General features: G+C 41.0%; 1 protein-coding gene across 2 annotated transcripts in view; it reads right to left on the reverse strand.

The window, feature by feature from the left end:
- Window positions 1-19,181, reverse strand: part of scube3 (signal peptide, CUB domain, EGF-like 3) — an 88,051-nt gene that overhangs the window by 28,890 nt on the left and 39,980 nt on the right. For both annotated transcript variants that reach the window (XM_073470053.1, XM_073470052.1), the window contains exons 5-6: window positions 9,178-9,324; window positions 6,921-7,037 (exon numbers count right to left, since the gene is read on the reverse strand). In XM_073470053.1, the coding sequence (XP_073326154.1) occupies window positions 6,921-7,037; window positions 9,178-9,324 (264 nt within the window). The remainder of the gene's footprint in view (window positions 1-6,920; window positions 7,038-9,177; window positions 9,325-19,181) is intronic.

Raw genomic sequence — 19,181 nt, forward strand, 5'->3', positions numbered from 1 at the left:
GTCTTTCCCTTTTCAAGAGATCTTTTGGAATTAAATGATGTGAGAACACAGCCTGTCACACTTTAAAACAGAATAATGTGATTATACCTCAGCTTTCCACTACCAAGAGATGGGAGGACAACCTGAATGAGGGGCCTTTCATAGCGGACCATTTTATTGATTCTGTTGCTACGATGGTGAATCGATGGGCAATCTGAAAAGCTCTGAGGCTCATCGGTACTCCCATAGCAAGTGGAAAACAGCAACGCCCGAAGCTTTTACCCCTCAATAGTTAGCACACATGTATTTGCATACCCTGTCTTTAAAGTAGCAGAGGATTTTTACTTTTAAAGATGCAACAATTCCTCCAGTAAAGTACCTAGTAGCAGTATGCAACCTCAAAAGCAAGGGTTGCAAACTACCATAACATTTTCAAAGGAAGAAGCATAAATAGAAAGAAGTTAGAGTCTTTTCCTCTACATAATTAAAGACTTTTCCGCCATAAATTGATGCATCAACATTCACCAGAATGCAGGAAATGAAGTGTTTTACACTCAACGAAACCACTGATTTCTATAGAGCTAGACAGTGAACTGTGAAAAAGTTTTCTAGCTTCAGGGCTTACTTCCTGGTTATGGGCAAGGAACCTAAAAAAGAAGGAGGGGTCATTACGTCACTGGATCTTTCTTTAGTGACAGACCGTGGTGACAGCTGAATTGGGCAATTGGGTGTCGGCTATTGGGCAAAACTGGACACAAGGCTGAGCGGCACCCTTTGTATCCAGGGCTATGATACATTCATGTTTGTTACAGCTATCTGAGGCCGTTTGTTCCAGTTGTCTTACCATCCCTTAGCAGTAGAAGGTGTGATCACATTCACCTGTTTGTGGTGTGACAGGTTGTGTTCAACATCATTTAGTTCCCAAAAAAAGAAACAACAAAAGAAAATGCATGTAGCAAAAGGCTAAACCTCACACACATTAGTTTAGTGAAAGTAATAACAGGAGGTTGTGCCCATAACTCATGGAGCTAGGAACAACGTGGATGAGATTGGATCATCTCTCTTGAATTTAACAAATCATGACTGTCCATCGATGCCCTCAGGAGGGGATAATGACATGAGAGGATGAAATTATGTGGTTGCAAAAGAAAAGACAGCCTCTTACTGTAAACAACTGAGCAAACAGCAGTGACTCATTTTCCAAAATGCTAACAACAAACTGATGACAGGTCCTCTTCAACTAAAATGAAAAGAGTGACATCTCAAGGCAAAAGTGTACCTCAAAACATGCAGTCATGCAAGTAAATATTCCACACAGTGCAGACAAAGTGCAGTTTTATTGTCTTGTGTATGAGATGAGGCTTTTGTTCGTTAGTATGAGCGCTGCGAGCCTTAACAGACAGAGCGAGCGGTGGTTAGTGCTGCAAGCTGGAAGACAGGGACAGCCAGACTCATGTCGGAGCTTTATGGTGTCTTTTATGGTCAGATCGTTTCAGAATTAATGTTGTTAGGCTGTTAGGCCAAGTCTCTAAGCACTGTCAGTGGCCCAGCTGTACAATTTATGTGTTGCCACTAAAAACAGTTTGAGAAAACATGAATCTATTTTTGTTTTCAACTATAAATGATGTCAACATTGTGACTTTGAAATTATTTGCTTTTAATTCAACGAATGCTACAAGCCAAATTTATCAAACTTCATGGCACACATATTGTATGCGTCCATGTACACTCACCCATGACACAGCTGGGATAATGGATTTGGCCTTAAAGCACATCGACAAAATGGAAAAAGGGTAAAAGGGTCTTTTTTAGAAGAGCAGGAAGGACTGCAGAGTTTACCCATGCATTACAAGAACATTATTTCAGAATAAAAATCACCCCCAATCTCTGAAAATAAAGCATGTAGTCTCTGAATTGGTCATTCTGTCATCCAGAGGGCAGAAGATCTTCTGCAGTGCCAGATAAGTAAGCAGTTGCTCAACTCTGACAGTCACAGGTCACCAACACCACAAAGCATGCACAGTTTACTGCCACAGCTCAACCAACATGTCCCAGTCCCAACATGCAGCATCCAGGAAATATGCTTCTCAGCAGTTAGAGGACAGACACATCTGAACACACCAGCATGAATGAATGCACAGACCACCCGAAATGAGAGCACAGAGTGTTTACGTTATGCGCATATGCATGAAGACTACATGTGTTTACATGCATGTGATGCATGCATGCAGGATATGTTTGTGTGGTTGTTTGTGTAGCTTTCTGTTTGTATTATATAATGCATCTCTTGCTCTCTTTCTGTGTGTGTGTGTGTGTGTGTGTGTGTGTATGTGTGTCTGGCATAGTGCGGCCAACTCTTCAGATGATTGAACTCCTGAGCAAGTCTGCATCTGCCTGCTATTTGTTAATGTTTATGATTTGCTGTGCTAACAGTGTGAATGCTTCCACATGATGGCTGCTCCTTTCTGATATCTGAACTTACTTGATACAGAGACATTTAAGCACAAAAAACTGATCGTTTTAGGACTGTTCTAGTCAATAATTTTACTTTAAAGGGGAATTCTGGTATTTTTAAACCTGGGCTCAATTAAGTTTTTGAATCGGTCCAGTAGATCGCCTCAGCTGGCAGCCACGCACAGCTGCCATGGCCGCAACGTAATCCTTCTGGGAAACTCCACCAAAAGTTTTTGCTACTGACAGGCAGAGATTGTTATTCTTAGTGTCAAAATTAAGGTAACAGCTCCCACAGCGAGAGACCTTTTAGTTAAATAATAAGATCCTTTTTGTAAAAACACAAGAAACATAAGAAATACAAGCCTCATTCAAGAAGAGGTCTTGCTCTGAAATCTCATGAGATGTGAGTTGTTGCAGGAAGACAACAGTGGAAAGAGCTGGAGAGAATAGTTTAGAGTTTTCTTAGAGGAACTACTAGAAATAATTTATGGCTGGCAATTTAAGTGATTTTAACAATTGAGATAAGGCAACAACTGCAACCGCTCACCTCGCGAGACTTCAGAGCGAGAATTGTGTTTCTTCTAACAAAAAGGATCTCATTATTTAACAAAAAGGTCTGTCTCTGTGGGAATTGTTTGTCAGACACTACGAATAACAATCTCAGCCTGTTAGTGGCAGAAACAAGCACTTTTAGTGAACATAACTTTGTTAGTGCCCAAAAGGATTACGTTGCAGTCTATGCAGCCATGGCGCTGCCACCAGCTGAGGCGATCCACTGGACAGATTCTAAAACTTTTGGTAAGCACGAATCATTTACAGACCAAAACATTTAAATCTAGGGTCCAGGTTTGAAAATACCGGACTACCCCTTTAAAGTTAGAGTAGGCCACGGAACAAATATTGGTAACACTTTATAATAACCATAATTAATAAATAGTGAATTAAGAGGTAATACAACTTTAGTTAATAGTTCACTGTTGACAAACAAATGCCTCATAAACCATTTATTAACCAATCATAAAGGTTTATAAACATCAGTTACAACTTTATAACGGCCACCCAAATAATGTTATAGATGAACCACATAGTATTTATTAACCATTTATGTTAATGTTTAAGTGTCATAAACATCAGAGGCAACTTCACTTAAAACAATTGCTTTATAAATAGTTTACAAAGCATTTCATTGTTTGTTAACAGTGAAATAACCACCAATTTTACACATTAAAGTGTGTAAACAGGTCTTGAGGAATACTTCTGTGTATGTGGAAAAAGTAGTTTAAAGTATTTCGTGGCTCTAGGTGAAGCTGCATATAATCACCCAGTGGCAGTTGCATTGTGGGTAATGTAGGTGTCACGTTTTGAAAAGCATACGACTGGTCTAGCATTGCAATCCTATAACACTGTTGGACTCATTTCAGTTTGAAAACAAGTGATCAAAATCTATACAGCAGAAACCAGAGATATCAACTTTTTTTATTCCATACATTCTTCTTCCTCTTTAAAACCTGCTGCCTACATTACCCACAATGCAGCTTAGCCGCTGAGTGACATAAATGGAGGGAATTTATCAGATTGCATGTAGCTTCCTCTGGAGCCACAAAAGGCTTTATACTACTTTTTTCACATATGCAGTAGTTCTCCTCGAGACCTGTAAACACACTTTAAAATGTTAAATTTCTGGAGTTACCCTTTAATGACAGCTACTTTAAAGTGTTACCCAAATATCTCTGCAAGTGTGGGTGTGTGTGCTTGTGTTTGAGAATGAGAGAGAGAAGAGTCCATGTGTGGCATCCATAAAAGCCCTGCAGACAGTAAAATGTATTTCCCGCCTATATTATGCAAGGCATCAACAGAGGTGAGATAGGAAGGATAAAGAACCGACACCTCCAAACAGAGCAGCATGTGGCGTATTATTACAGAATGCATGACCGAGCCTGGGTGAGGAGAAGACACCACAAAATGAATGAAAATGTGGCAGAACGCATATGAACACACCCCACAAGATGGATTGAACAGTGAAGCTACAGCATACGGAAAGAGCCCAGCAGACTAACGACAAAGCCGCTGGCGAGGCGAAAGCTGTTTTGTAACCAGGTGCCATGTACCTTTTGGATGAACTATGTAGAGATTCAATTAATCATAAATGTTTCCAAATCAATAGTCACACTTAGCAGGCGCATATTATCACTAAGCGTGGTTGCTATGGATACCCTCTACATGCTACACATCATTATTATACTAGTTCCAAACGTGGCGCTGTGAAGTAATTATCACTACATGCGTGGCAGGCAGCGCTTAAAAATAAAACAACCACAGCATTCACTCATGTTTATCTTGCTTCCGTTATTTAATACTATTTTAACTTAATTCGGGATAAGAATATGGGTTTGCGCTTCCAAGAGAAACCATTTGTTTTAAGCCTTGAAAGAAAAATGAATTTCCTTTCTTCAAAGCAGAGGTAGCTGCTGCATCTTGTAACAAGTCATATTTATCAAAAAACAATATGTTTTTTTTTTTTTCCAGAGGGAGGAAGTATTTGTTGTATTTAACCCTCAGAACTCCAGGCAGTTTCTGGGTGTTTTTTTTGCTCACTGTGGTCTCATTTTCACAGCAATATATAAGTCCTGCACCTGTATGGAAACAGCACAATCATGGCTTAGAAGTATAGGAGAATTAAAAAAATGTCTTGTGTGCAGTATATCACAGCTACTCTATAATGGCACGACTCTTAAAAAAGATAGACATTTGCAGGTGGCATTTCTTTAATAATTGTAATCTTAGATTTGTGTGCTTTTCCTGACAGACGTGTTTGTAGCACATGGTTTTTTCAAGGAATGTCAGAAATTGCAAAGTCCTACAATAATTTCTGCCTTTACAGTTTCCGGTTATGATAAATAGTGTAATTTTGGCGATTGTATAAAGAGAACATGCCTTTCAAACTTGTCTGCAGGTTTTTGGGTTCTGAGGGTTAAACCTGGCACAGCAACTTGACATATCAGTGCACACTCCTGCAGCTTTTAGCTTAAGTGTTACATAAAAAAACAGAAGTTTCATCATGCATTTCTTTTGAATATTTTCTTGTGGTGGAAACCATACACAGTTACACTCCTGGTGCACAGTAGTGGTGCCTTACTGAAGGTCTTCCAGCGTTCTTGTCACTCACTCTCCCTTTAGTGGTTCATTTGGCAGATTGTTTGTTTTATTGAGGTTTTATTAACTAATAGAGCGTCTGGGAGATGGAGCGTCCCCGTGTCGACCGCAGAGCAGCCCTCCCTCCCGCCTCTGTAACCCCATACTCTGAGGGGGAAATCAAAGATTTTAACTGGCTGACTGCTTCCTAATCTGGCACACCAAATGTGCATTTGCCTTGCCTTGGGAACAAAACAAGCTAAGGCATATAATTTGGTTGCGGTCAACTCTGTGGCGTCCCCCTGGCCTAGCAGGGTACAGCAATAATGACAGGTTGGCTGACCAGACCTTGACATAGGTCTGGCTCTCATCAGGGCTGTGGTAATAAAGGGGATCCAGAAACACTGAGCTAATCAGCCGCTACTCAAACCGAGCTCTCAAACTTAACAGCCACTGAAACCAAGCAACCACCTTCCCAGTTTGCTCTGCAGGAGTAGCTTTTAATTCTATTACTATGTTTGTCTTCCTGACAATGATAATACATCCTACTCAACTCACTAAAGCTTCCATTACTAACACCACAAAGTGCACATTAAATTGGTTCAAATGGGTTTGTTCTGTACACAGAAACCATTAATGACACTAAATTGGGGATAAAATATCTCAAATTTACACCTGAACACGTCTATTGTTAATGTTCTATGGTGGTCGATTAAATCGCAATCCGAACACATTTATCGAGACCTGTGCCTCCACTCTACTACACCTGCAGGTCCCATCTGACAGGAAACTGCCCTTCAGAACGGTTCAATATGCATGAGTAGCTCAATGATTTTTACTCAACATAAGTCAACTGAGGCAAACACTGATAAATGCCAGTGGAAGGTTAGGTCAGGTGTGTGAGTTATTCCCCAATGGGAAGCAGCAGAGGAATTGACCCAAGGGCTAATAGAAGGTGTGCATTCTGACTGCAAGGCTGAGAGACAGAGGGAATAGAGAGAGCTGTTGCACAGTGTCCAGTGAAGAAGAGGAGGAGGAAGAGAGGTCAAAGCAGATGCAAAGACTTGGAGGTTACTGGAGCAGCAGAAGAAGCAGCAGAAGAAGCAGGAAGGGAAGCACAGTAGGTGGTCGCCTTTTGTCCTTGTATGTCACAGATCAAGAGAGAGAGGGCTCAGGCTAACTGTAACAAGTATCCTGAAAATTGCATTTTATCACTATAAACCTCATTTCAAAAGTTAATTAAATTTGCTGTTGGAAATTGGATGCCGAGTTTATCATTTGTGCTTTTAAAATGTTCTCATTCAAAATCCATTATTTCTTGCCCTTGGTCGTTGTATCGGGGTGAGATGACTCACCTACACAAGTCTTTCCATCGCTGTGCAGGACAAACTTCATGTGGCACGAACACTTGGGGCCGTGGTCCGTCTCCTCGCAGATGTGCTGGCAACCCCCATTACCATAGTTACACGTCACTATCAAAGAGGACACAGTTAACATAAACTGCACAGGATGATATACATTCTTATTTCAAAGTATTTTTGGCATGTTATGCCATGAAAGGTGACAGTAGAGAGGAGACAAGAAATGAGGTTAGAGAGATGAGGGTATGACATGAATGCCCGCAGGATAACACGCATTCTTCCTCTGGGCCGTACGCACTGTGATCTTTATATTGCAGGCTCAATTCAGACTGCATTCAGTCTTCCTTCAGAGGACTTCAAGGACACACTCTGTAAGCACGGCTTCATATTGCAGAGTTCCTCCAAATAAGTGGATTAACAAACTCACAACTCTCAAAATTTTAACACTGAGGAAAAGACGCCCACATTAATGTTCCAGCTTCTGAAATAAGAATATTTTCTGGTTCACCATTTTCTAAACTTTTATAGACCAAACAACTATTTACTGATCAAGAAAAAAATAATTGACAACTAGAATGGCAGTAAATGCATACCTCCAACAAGGCCCAACATGTCTCCTTTAACTCACACATAACTGCTTAATCCTATTTTAAGCAGATCTCATTGTGTATAAGAATTAAACGTTTGCAAAACATTAACCTGCTTAGTGCAGTCTACTTTACTCTCACAGATCTGGATCTGCAACAAAATCTGTTATATTCATTTGGATATACTTTTAAAACTATGAAAGACACGTTAAAACCATTTTAACCACTATTCTGAATCTCTATTATCTCAGCTGCACTTGGTGGTACTGTAGTTGCAGGTTTCTATCACTATTTGTTACCGTACAGCGCCTGAAAAGACTGCCCTCTTTGAAAACACATTTAAATCCGCTAGATCCGGATTCTGGACTCACTCATAGAAACCAGCCACCTAAATACACCAGATTTTTCTCATATAGTTCCATGCATTAATGATAATGATAATCTGTTCAGTAGTTTACATGTAATTCTGCTGACAAACTAACCAATAAATGGACGAAACGAAAATAATCAAATAAAATAATAGTTACTTGCAGCCCTACATTAGATCACTGCAAACCAGTGGGACCTCTACACGTGGCCTAACATTTTTATTTGCCTTTTAAAAATTTGTGAACAACTGGGCTCAAAGGCCAAATGTGTGTATCATAATGTGAAGAAGGGCATGCATTGATTTACATATGCACTGCTTCATTAATCAGTATCATAGCCTTTTTCATTACTTACTCTCCAGATGAAATATTTTTATCCTCACCACTAATGAATTGCATTGGAGTTACAGAGAAGCTGAAAGGTCACGATCTTCAAACGCCTTGAGCAAGAGGCTGAACTTCTTCACTCATTGTATGTCTCACTGGATAAGAGCATCAGCCTGAGAGCTACTAACACAGTCTCCATTCTAATGCATATAATTAACTTTAAGTGAACTCATTTTTTAACATTTAAGACATCTCTTACGTAATCAGTAATCGACTCATGTCAGTTAACCATGAATGATGAGAAGAGTAAGATCTTGTATGGATACTGTATGTGTGTACATGTGTGTGTCTTTGAGTGCAAATACATTTATGTGCTCGCAAGCGAAGGGAGCATTAACCTTGGCACTTTAAACACACCTGTGATGACAGAGTGAAAAGGAGCACGAGTGAGCCGAGGCTTCCACCGCCATCCTGTCTGCACCCTACCATCCCAGCGCCTTTTGCCCTTTTCCTGGGCTGTCACAGAAAAACTATAGAATAACACTTCTCCAATCCTTATCCAAACACAGACAAATCCCCCATCAGCCCTGGCCCCAGCTCTGACAAGATGATCTCCGTTGCACAGCAACAGGAAGTGTGCGCTGTCCATCAGAGCAGTCCCCTTCGAGTAACCTCCACACTTGCCCTGGTTGTGTAAATGATCACTCCTTATTTGATAAACATGTTTTTCTTTATGAGGACTACTCAGAAGATTAGTCACGGCTTGATAATGCAACGTTAATGCCAGTAGCCACTTCAAATCTGTTGGAAGGCATTTGTGGAATGAGTGCAATTATCCGTCATCGGCAGGTTTCCAACCCCGAACACCTTTTCACGAGGAGCCTATAAATCCTCCTTATTGTGTGTTTTCATGTCTGTGTGCGAGTGTGTGTGTTTCACAGAGGGGAAACTGTGGCTGACATGACTTACATTTGCAGTCCTTCATGTTACGGGTGAGTTGGAATCCAGGTCGACACTCGCAGGAGATGCCACCCTTCTGCGTTTCCCTACAGATGTGTGCACAGCCGTGATTCTTGTCCATGCAGGTAGGTCCCTCCTTTGTACCTTCTGGTTGCGCTGTGAAGGAAACGGCGAGACCAGGAGTCAGTTTCTAAACATAGTAAGCAACAAGATATACAGTTAAAATAGCAAAAGAAAGCAGGGTTATATGGTTCAAAATGAATATCCAAAATATTGATTGAGAAAACATATTTCATGACAATACAAGCAATTACTGCTGCTACTACTACAAAAAGACAGTGTATACAAACTGAAATCATTGCATTTTAGCCATTTAGTAGCGTCAATATGGGTTGGATTTTATTGGGTCAGTTGTTGAATAGCAGCAGATGGAAGCTCCGCAATAAAACTGAAGTCATTATTTTGTGTTTTTATTTAGTTTATCTTTCAAGTAACTTGGTGTTTACTTTGTCTTTTGTACTTCACATGTATCCTACTCTGATTTTGCATCACACATGGATCAAATCAGTGTTTAAAGCAGATTTCTAATGGAAAAATATTTAACATATTTCATATAAAATGAATGATTAACCGATCGACTATAAATTAATGAAAATGCTTACAATTTGCATCCGTAGTTCATAGGGAACCAGTAGGCAGAACAAGTTGGGGCCCAAACCCTGCAAAGCTTTGAAGGTAACCATTAATATATTAAAATCAAATCTAAAACTGACAGGCAACCAGTGAGGAGAGGCAAGGATTGGACTAATGTGGTCTGTTTTTTTAAACTTAAGTCCCAACAGTCACATTTTGAACAAGCTGGAGGAGAGAGATGACTCTCTGATTAAAACCAGAAGAAAGGGCATTGCAATAATCTAGAGAGTGTAATAAAAGCATGAATGGTATTTTCAAGGTCAGCTTGAGATAAAAAATGACTTAATTTTTGAGACGGTCCTTCGCTGAGATAGCAGAGTTGAACAACTTTTTTAATTTCGTTCTCCAAAGATAAGTTTGGCAGAAAGAAAATAGTTCCTACATGAAACTGCTCACAACAACCTCCGTGGATTATCTTGAGTAACTGGGTCATGACTTCTGGAAAGTGACATTGCTGTTTTTTAATGCATTTTTTGGCACTTTGAGGACCAGAAGTAGACTGCAATCTAGTTTACCAGACATCTCTCTGGCCGGTATCTCCAAAACTCAGCAAATCAAACCAAAACAATCAGGCAAGAGAAAAGAAAAGTATTCTTGATTTTGAACTGTCCCTTTAACTCCAAACATCATCCAATAAACAAGGAGTCTGGTTTAAAATTAAATATCACAGAGCTGGTAAGAGGAGTGAAAATGTTCAAATGCCTGACACGCATCCTGACCTTCAGTCACATATATGCCTACCGCTGGTGACTGACATGCCCAGTACCCCTTAACAAAGATCCAAGCACTTGTTGGAACATGCTCACTCTGCTTAGGCTATAAAAAAGGAGGCTGCCAACAGAAAGGATAAAACTCCCAGCAGGAGCTGATCCCGTAGACCTGTAATTTTAATTGAGGTAATCCCCCATAAAGAAAAGAAAGGAGGAACACTGAAAAAAAAAAATCCTTCTTTAAATTCTGACTGCGGAGACTGAGATCAAAAGGGACTGCACAAAAATAAGGGTGTAAGTGCACGGTTTCATGAGTCATCAAAGTTGAAGCACTTCAGTGAGAACGTGAAAAACTTCTGAAAACACGAAATGAAGGCAGTATTGGAAAAAAAGGGGCTTTCATAATTCAAAGCTTCACTAAACATGGATGCACACAAAGATGCATAATTTCTGTGTGATGTATAAATGCTTGATGAAGAGGTACAACAGACACTTCGCAACGCTTTTTCAAGACTCGAGACCTCGGTGTCATGAATTATTACACAAATGAACGCGTTGCTCCCTCTTCTTGCTCAAACTGCTGCCTCTGTGGGAAAAGACTGATATTTGACTTATTCGCTGTGAAACCCTGCCACCGCTACAGATGCAGTGACAAACCCCAGCTCTCTGGCTCATTAAAAACCAAACAGATCTCTCTCCTTTTCCTTCTCTTCTGGCGAACAGGGAGGCAGCGAGCAAGAAGACATCTCCATTAATGTCTCATTAAATCTGCCGTCGCACTGAAGGGTGTTTGGAGGTCTAACTTTCTTAATTAGTCAACTTTTTTTTGCTATAAATCTAAGCATTAGCATATGTGTGAAGAAGTGTCAGCACCTAGTATAGCTAATATAACCTTGTGCACTCTTCCTCTACTGTAATGTCCAAATGTAGCGCGTCAGTCTTGACAACCACGCGCTGTCATACAGTTTCTCGTGTACGTCCCTGCCTCGAGGGCTACAAGGAAAAAACAATCTCAGCCTGACAGAAATTGACTATTTTTACATTATTCTATCCTTAATTACTTATTCATCTACTTTGACTCTCGCCACCAAAACCTCCTCTAACTATGCCCTCTTGTTTTCCACACGGTTTGCCAAGAACTCAACCTGCCCTTTTATGTATTTCCACTTGTGGCAGAAATCTATTTTGAGTCTTTCTTCACGTCACGTAGCTGACGATGCAAGTGTGGCAGACAATTCTGACCTCCTGGTTAAATACCTTCCATCACTTTAAGTCTGTCAACAAGTGTCACAAGGTCATACAATCCTCTCAGACTTTCCTGCCTGAGCTGTTGTCGTTCTTGCAGACAGGGTGAGCTATCAGACTCTAACTGCAGCGACAGCGCTCCCAAAGACTCTGAACAAACACGGGGCCGGCGCTCCAGCTCTGAAGGCAAAAAGAAAAAGGCACTGCAGGAGTGAAGTGACCATGAATGAGCATCAACAGAGCGGCTGCTGTAAAGTGCTGCAAATGTCACAGCGAGTCATGTGGATATTTAAGTAGGATGTGGAATTCAGTGGTCCCTTTCCTTGGCTTTGTGTCTATCGGAGGCCAGAGCCAGAAACAGACTTCTATGAACTTGACAGAGTATTGAATTTCCAACTAAGTAACCCCACCGGACTAAAGATTACTTACTAAGGTTGTATTATGCATCCCAAAACTCACTTCACTCCCCCTTTATTTTTATGCAGCCCCTCTATGCAAAGCTACAGACCCATCAATCAATAACATGTCGTGCTGGGGCCAGAACCTGGGCCTTCGTCTCTCTGAGGACCAATAAAAGCCAAAGTGTTGACACAATGGTCCTTTTCTGCAGGCCGGGCCCAGCTATCATCCGCCATGTGCTGTTCCCCCTAACTGGCTGCCAAAGGCCTCCAGTTTTTATCATTACCAAATGATGGGAAGCAGAAAGAATAACATCCTCTTATACAGAGGTGGGAAGTAAAAAAGTACAAATACTTTGTCACTGTACGTACGTACATATTTCAGGTATCTGTACTACTATTTATTTTTCTGACAACTTTTTACTTTTACTCCCTCCATTGTAACAAATATCTGTACTTTCTACTCCTTACAAAACAGGCTTGTTACATTGGTTTTAATGCATTTGAGGGGAATTATCAAGTATCTTTAGTTTGATAAGTTTAAATTTAATAGTCTTTGAATTTTATGCACAGAAATGGCCAGTAGAAATGTCCTTCAGGGGGATACTTTTTACTTTTATACTTTGAGTACATTTTAGAGCCTGCACTTTCTTACTTTTAGTTTAGTAAAGAAGTTAAATCAGTACTTCTACTTAAGTAAAGAATGTATGTAGCTATGCCATCTCTGCTTTTATAAGCTGAATGGCACAGAAAGAGAGAAATAAACCTAAAAGAACGCTAGATCATACGTGCCTTGATCCACAAAAAAAAATTTCAACTCTATATGAAGAAACTTATAAAACTATGACAGACCACTTTATAGGCAGAGGACTGGGTAGGAGTCATCAAAACTACTGCACTCGTGGTAAAAAAAAAAAAGAGAACACTGCAATTAACCAAGAAAACAAGTGGTAGTTTTCCTCTTTGCAAAATGAGCCACAACTTTGTCCTCCCAGCACAGGTCGTGACCTCTGTACCCAACACTAAGAGGTGATGCTGTTGCCAGAAGCCAATAAATCCCCTTTTTGTTCTGGTCATCGGTTCCCGACCTTTTTAATATTTTTATGTGACCTCCTCACACATCACACATAGATGTGTGATGTGATTAGATGTTGTAAGCAGTCCCACCAAAGGTTGATTGCTGCTTCTCTGATTGTTTCATTGAATACCAAAAGAGTTCAAACAGAAACATCAGAAAATTAGCACAGAGGTGCGTTCTTTATTATTCTGTTAATCATCGCATGACCCCTCTGATTTATCTTGTGAGAGGGGTCTTGACCCCCAGGTTTGAAACCGCTGCACTATGTATTATAGTAGCGTGTGTGTTAAAGGAACAGGTCAACATTCTGGAAAATACGTCTAATTGCTCTCTTGCTTAGAATTAGATAAGAGGATTGAAACCACCAATAAGAAGCTACAGCCAGGAACTAGCTTACTTAGGTTAAAGGTGCTCTGTGTTGTGCTGGAAACCGGTCACTCGTTTATGTTAGCTGACTCTGTTTCTATACTAACTGTAGCTACTGTTGCTCTCTGAGGTGAAGCACGCGAGAACGAGCATAAAGTCACATTTTATTGGACTGTAGCGGAAAATCCGACCCGAGTCCTTCACAAAGAAATCCACAGTCCAGCAACTTAAAGAAATCGTCCACAGTCTTGGATAGGCGAGAGAGACAGGGAAGGTCTCATTTTTCACGTCACATTACAGCCTTTAACATACAGATTTTGTTTAGTTCATACAAAACCTTGCAATGAACCACAACTGTCTGTTCTTCTAGGACATTTAAGTGTATGCCAAGAGTAGTGTAATGCAGTTGAAGCTGGAATCAATGTTATTCAAATCATTATTATTAATCATTATGCCCCTAAAAACTTGGCTTCAAATCTCATGTTTTCTGTACCATTAAATATTTAAAACCCCCTGAGTTATTATTAATTTAATCTGCTTCATCAGCTGTTTGACCAACTGTCCTTTGACCCTGATTCAAATGTTGCTAAATCCTGATTAGATGTGGTTGGATTTTAGCTTAATTCATTCATTACACGCAAGCATGTGATATCCCCATTTTCAGTTGATGAGATGAGGGCAGACACACTTGTAGACAAGACTTGTGTTGGTCGTATCACATGCTTGTGATCCACTTCTTGCTTATCTCAACAGCATGATCATTAGGCAAAAAGTGACCACAGCTAATCATCTTTCAGGAGAATCCATTTGTGTGTCCATCATGACTCAGTGGAACATCAACTTAATATGTGTGATGAGCTTCAAGGCCTGCAGGTTGGTGCATCAAGTGCAGGTCACATCATATCGCTGCTTTTCTGAAAACCAGCAGGAGAGGACAACAAAAAAAAGCAAAAAAAAGCAAAGGTACATTAGGATTTACTGCTGATAGCAACTCCTGCGGGCATGTCAGTCTGAATGGATAGCCGTGTGGAGAGATTGATTGGAGCCCACACATCACTATCAAAGCCAGTGGCTTGTAATTTAAACCTGATAGCTTGTGAGTTACGAATGAACAAGCTGTTTTTCAGAACTCTTGAAAAACCCTACCTGCTGAAAACATACTTTACAAGAAAAACATCTTCTTTATTCTGCTGGACTTCTCAACTAAAAACCTGCCTACCAAAACAACAAACAACAGTATATGTTCAACAGCAGGTTATGAGTTTAAACGTGACATGCGGGACTGCGCAAAAGAAGAGAAGTTCAGATGGTGGTCCAGCTAAGACGCCGACTCTTGTGATCCTTGAACAAAAGATCCACGGAGGCCACAAGTTCTTCACCGAGATCTCTTAAACCTGAGAACCATGTAGTGGAGAGACTGAAACAATGGGGCTGAAGTAGTCGAAGGCATGCCAAGGGTTTATAGTCTGCTCTGAGTGCTTGCGGCAGTGAAAAGAGGGCTCATGGTCCGTGCTGAGCTGCTGTCATACGTCTCCGAGGGGAGAAGGTCCCCTCTTTGCTCGACGCTGGCTGGAGAACATTAAGCAGCTAGCCAGTGCTGGTTGGTTACAAACTGAAAAGAAGGGGCCTAAGCATGGAGCCACCACACTATTAAAGCAACATTCCTTCCTCTTAGATAATGGGCCCTTAAAAGTTTTAATAGGAGGATAAAAATGTCAGCGCATGAAAAGGAGAATGGGAAAAGGAGCTGAACCGGATTGGGTTGGGCTGAGCTGCGACACAGATGGTCAGACAGACCCAACGGGGAAGCCAGCCGGGTCAAGGAAGTAACTCTTCCCCGTCGACTCCGTTCATAGAGAGCAGAGAGAATCCGTCCAAGTGCTACTGTTTGGTGTGTTGTGCGAGCGCTGATTCTCTCCAGCTCCCCAAGGCCTTGTTGAGGCTGCTCATTTCACTCCCTATTGCAGAGAGGAGCCATTGAAAGCATAAACAACCGGATGGAAAAGAGAGCGGAGAGCATTGACGACGGATATATGTTGCTCCCAAAGTGCTTAATGTACAACTTTTATTAGTATACTGTGCTCCTGAGGTTGAAACAAAGCACATATAGTTTCCATATGCTCCAAGACAAGCCAAGCATAGTTTTATCATCGTCGAAACAGCTGTACGGTTGAGATATACTTCAAGTGAGTAGACAAGACTACATCTTGGTGTCGCGATAAGCCGATACTGACGTTAATGTGATATTAAAAAATGAAATATTGATATTGTGTCAATAATAGACGTATGATCATATCGCGTGACTAATCCAGCACTAATTTTAGGCCTTGTGGGTCTTTTGATTATCAGTTCATGTGGTTGTCTTTTCACTATTCATTCATTGCAATTGTTCTTTTTCTACGCTTTCTTTTTTACAGTTATGATTATCAACTCTCTCCACCTCCCTACACTTGTAATTTATTTGCCAAAAAAGAGACAAAACACACAGTAAACAAAGTTAAAGATAAATCTGACTAATATCAATTTACATTAAATCAAATTTTCAATAAATATCCTAGTTGCAAGTATAGATCTAAAAAAATGACAGAAAACGTCGATCAGTGTCAAAAAATATCAAATCAACATTAGTTGGCAATCGATTTAAAAGCCGATAACTTATCAATTAATCGATTAAAGGTGCACAATGTAGTTTAACTGAACTGTGTAACTGAATTAATAAGCTGTTCACAGAGAAAAATAAGGTCCCCAGAATTCTGTTTGAAGCTGTTTGGCAGGGTCAGCCAAATATTAACAAAGTAAAACAGTATGAAAATGTGTTGTCAGTTGTATATTCAGTTTATTCAGTTATGAAAAAAAAATGATTTGGTTATTTTGTTTGTTTACGTATGAAAATCAATCAATGAAGATTCGTCTCTTCTAATTAACACTTCTTCCCAAAAAAAAACAAAGTGCATCTTCACTGTTGCAGCTCTACATTAAGATATGCTCATGAAAAGCCCTCAGATTCTCTTGAATTTCTACTGCCAAGCGTCTAGTGGCAATAATATACAAATCTGTGTATTGTGGAAACTGTGCATGTGCGCAGGTATTTGCATTAATGTATGTGGAAGAGGTGTATTTGCATAATGCATGCATGTTGCATGGGCATTTGTGTGCGTCTGCCCATCTGTGTCACACACAGTTGTGCAGCACCTGCTGGGGACGTGCCACTCTCGCCTTCACTCCTCCTCTCATTCTATCAAGGTCACCTCACTGTGCGATGTCCCAGAGGAGCCAGGCATCCTCCCGACAGCACAGACAACATGGCAGCAGCAGAGCACAGCAGAGCTTTCTTTAATAAAGAGATACAAAAGATATGAGATACAGTATGTTATTACAGAGCCGCATTCTTTCCAAAATCAAAGGGAGAGGCAGCTGAAGAAGGCATCTGTCTCCGCAGAGCTCAGTCTGGCCCTCTGGTAAAAGCCATGACAGCCAAGTGTTAGTGGAAAAACCCCACTGGCACTCAGGCAGTCCGCAGCAGCATGCTGGGCTGGGCAGCTTAGAGATGGCCTTCAACAAACCCACGAGCAAAAGGGATGCCCGTCTCAAATGAGGTACGGAGAATTCGGTGGCAAGGCAGCCAACATTTGCTGAAGCCTAAGCCACTGATGTATATTTGTTCAAGGGTGGAGGTGAGAGGGAGTGGGGGCACAGGGGTTTGGTAAAGTCTGGACAAAGAGAGAAGATGAGGGAAGATGTTGAAAAGGAGAGAAAACAGAAGAAGGCAGACAGAGAGGACATAAGAAAGAGTGTCCCGTGTGTCTTCGTCTCTGCTGCTGGACTAACGGGACAGACATAATAGGTAGCAAAGGGAGCACGAGGCGTTCCCTTCGCTCCACTTCCTTAGAATAGGAAAAGAGCCTGGTTATACGGTTGGGCTGCAGAGCAATGGAGCAGTGACTTCTGCACTTGTAAAAACAGTTCTGTGGCCAATGCACAGACAGGCGGGCAGGCCTGCTGAGAAACAACAGGGGAACATGTAAGAAGCATGTCAGCTTCTGCGCAGTGGGACGCCCGAGACATGAACATACATAAAAACCCATAAAATGTACAAATAGTAATATATTTGACTTCTCTGTTTTAAACATTGCATCATTGGAATTGGTGGAAACTGGCCCTTTAGCAGTGCATGACTTCATGAAATTGAAATGCACAACAGTCTAAATGGATACTGCACTGCAAGAAAGTAGGTTATTTTATCCATTTACGATAAGAAAAAACAACAATAAAACAGGGTTCAATAACCCTGCGCCTGATTTCATACAGAAAGAATGTCATGGCTGGAGAGCAAAACCAACTGAGAATATGATGCGTCCATTTTCTATGGATTTGATCACATTTATTTGAAAATTCCTCGCACTGCTGCAGTTCCGGCCAGCACATAAAACACATATCCTGAAGTCAACACGCCACGGTCTGCATCTAAATGTCATAACACAACATGTCTGAATATGCCTCCAGCAGGATTAAAATGAAAATGACTAAGTCGGGTGCTTGTGCGCACGTGTGTGTGCACGCGTGCGTTCGATTATGCCCATCATGTCCATTGTGTTCATGTTTGAGTCTGAGAGAGAGGAGGAGCGAGAGAGGCAGACGAGATATTGCCTGCAAGGGGTAACAACCCCTTTGGGAAGCTAATGAAAGCTGTAAACACAGGAAGAGGTTCTCATTGACAAAGTAAACATTTCCTGGAAAGACAAGGCCTACTGTAGAGAAAAGGAGCAATGCTGGTATTCACAGTCAGGTGACGAGGCTGATACTGAAACTTTTAATGTTTGAAGTAATTATCGCTTTGGCCGACCTGAACACTTTGTTATTGATCAACACAATGCTTTTCTTTCAAATGTCTGACTCTTTATTGTTTAAAAATGTCCAGTAAAGTAATAAAAGATATCTTTCTCATGATAGACCTCCTTCGTGACTGGCCACTGCTTGCTGTTAATCTAAATTCATCTGTTTGTGTTTGTGCAGACTCGAGTGCAGAGGCCTATTTACAGATTTCTTCCAGCAGCGAAAGGTGACAGTACAGCTTCGAGGCTCATATAATCGAAGTTTTCTCTGCAATGAGCTTCAGACACTCTAATGTAATCATCAGATCGGTGTGAACTTTCAGACCGCTTGTGGCTGTAGCACATCTCTCTGCACAATGCCAGACACGCACACTCTGACATATTGATTGGCAGAGTGACAGGAAGTTTGATCCGGAGGACTCGACTTCTTGTTAAAAGTTGCAGCTCTCTTTTCACTTGTGCGAGTTGAACTTGTTCAGCCGTGCTGTCTCACAACGAACTCTGCAGAGCTGATGATTCCACTTCATCATATGATCGTATTATGCAGGGGCGCCCAGACTTTTTCCCTTGGAAGGCCAAAACTGAAACTTAATGGTGGGCCATGGTCCAAAAGCAAACACCAATTTTATTGTGTTATTAAGATGCGAAATGGTACAAGGATCCCAAGTTCCCTTAATTAACTGACTTCTGG

Source organism: Pagrus major, chromosome 7 (genome assembly GCF_040436345.1).
Source record: "Pagrus major chromosome 7, Pma_NU_1.0".
Taxonomy (NCBI): Eukaryota; Metazoa; Chordata; class Actinopteri; order Spariformes; family Sparidae; genus Pagrus; species Pagrus major.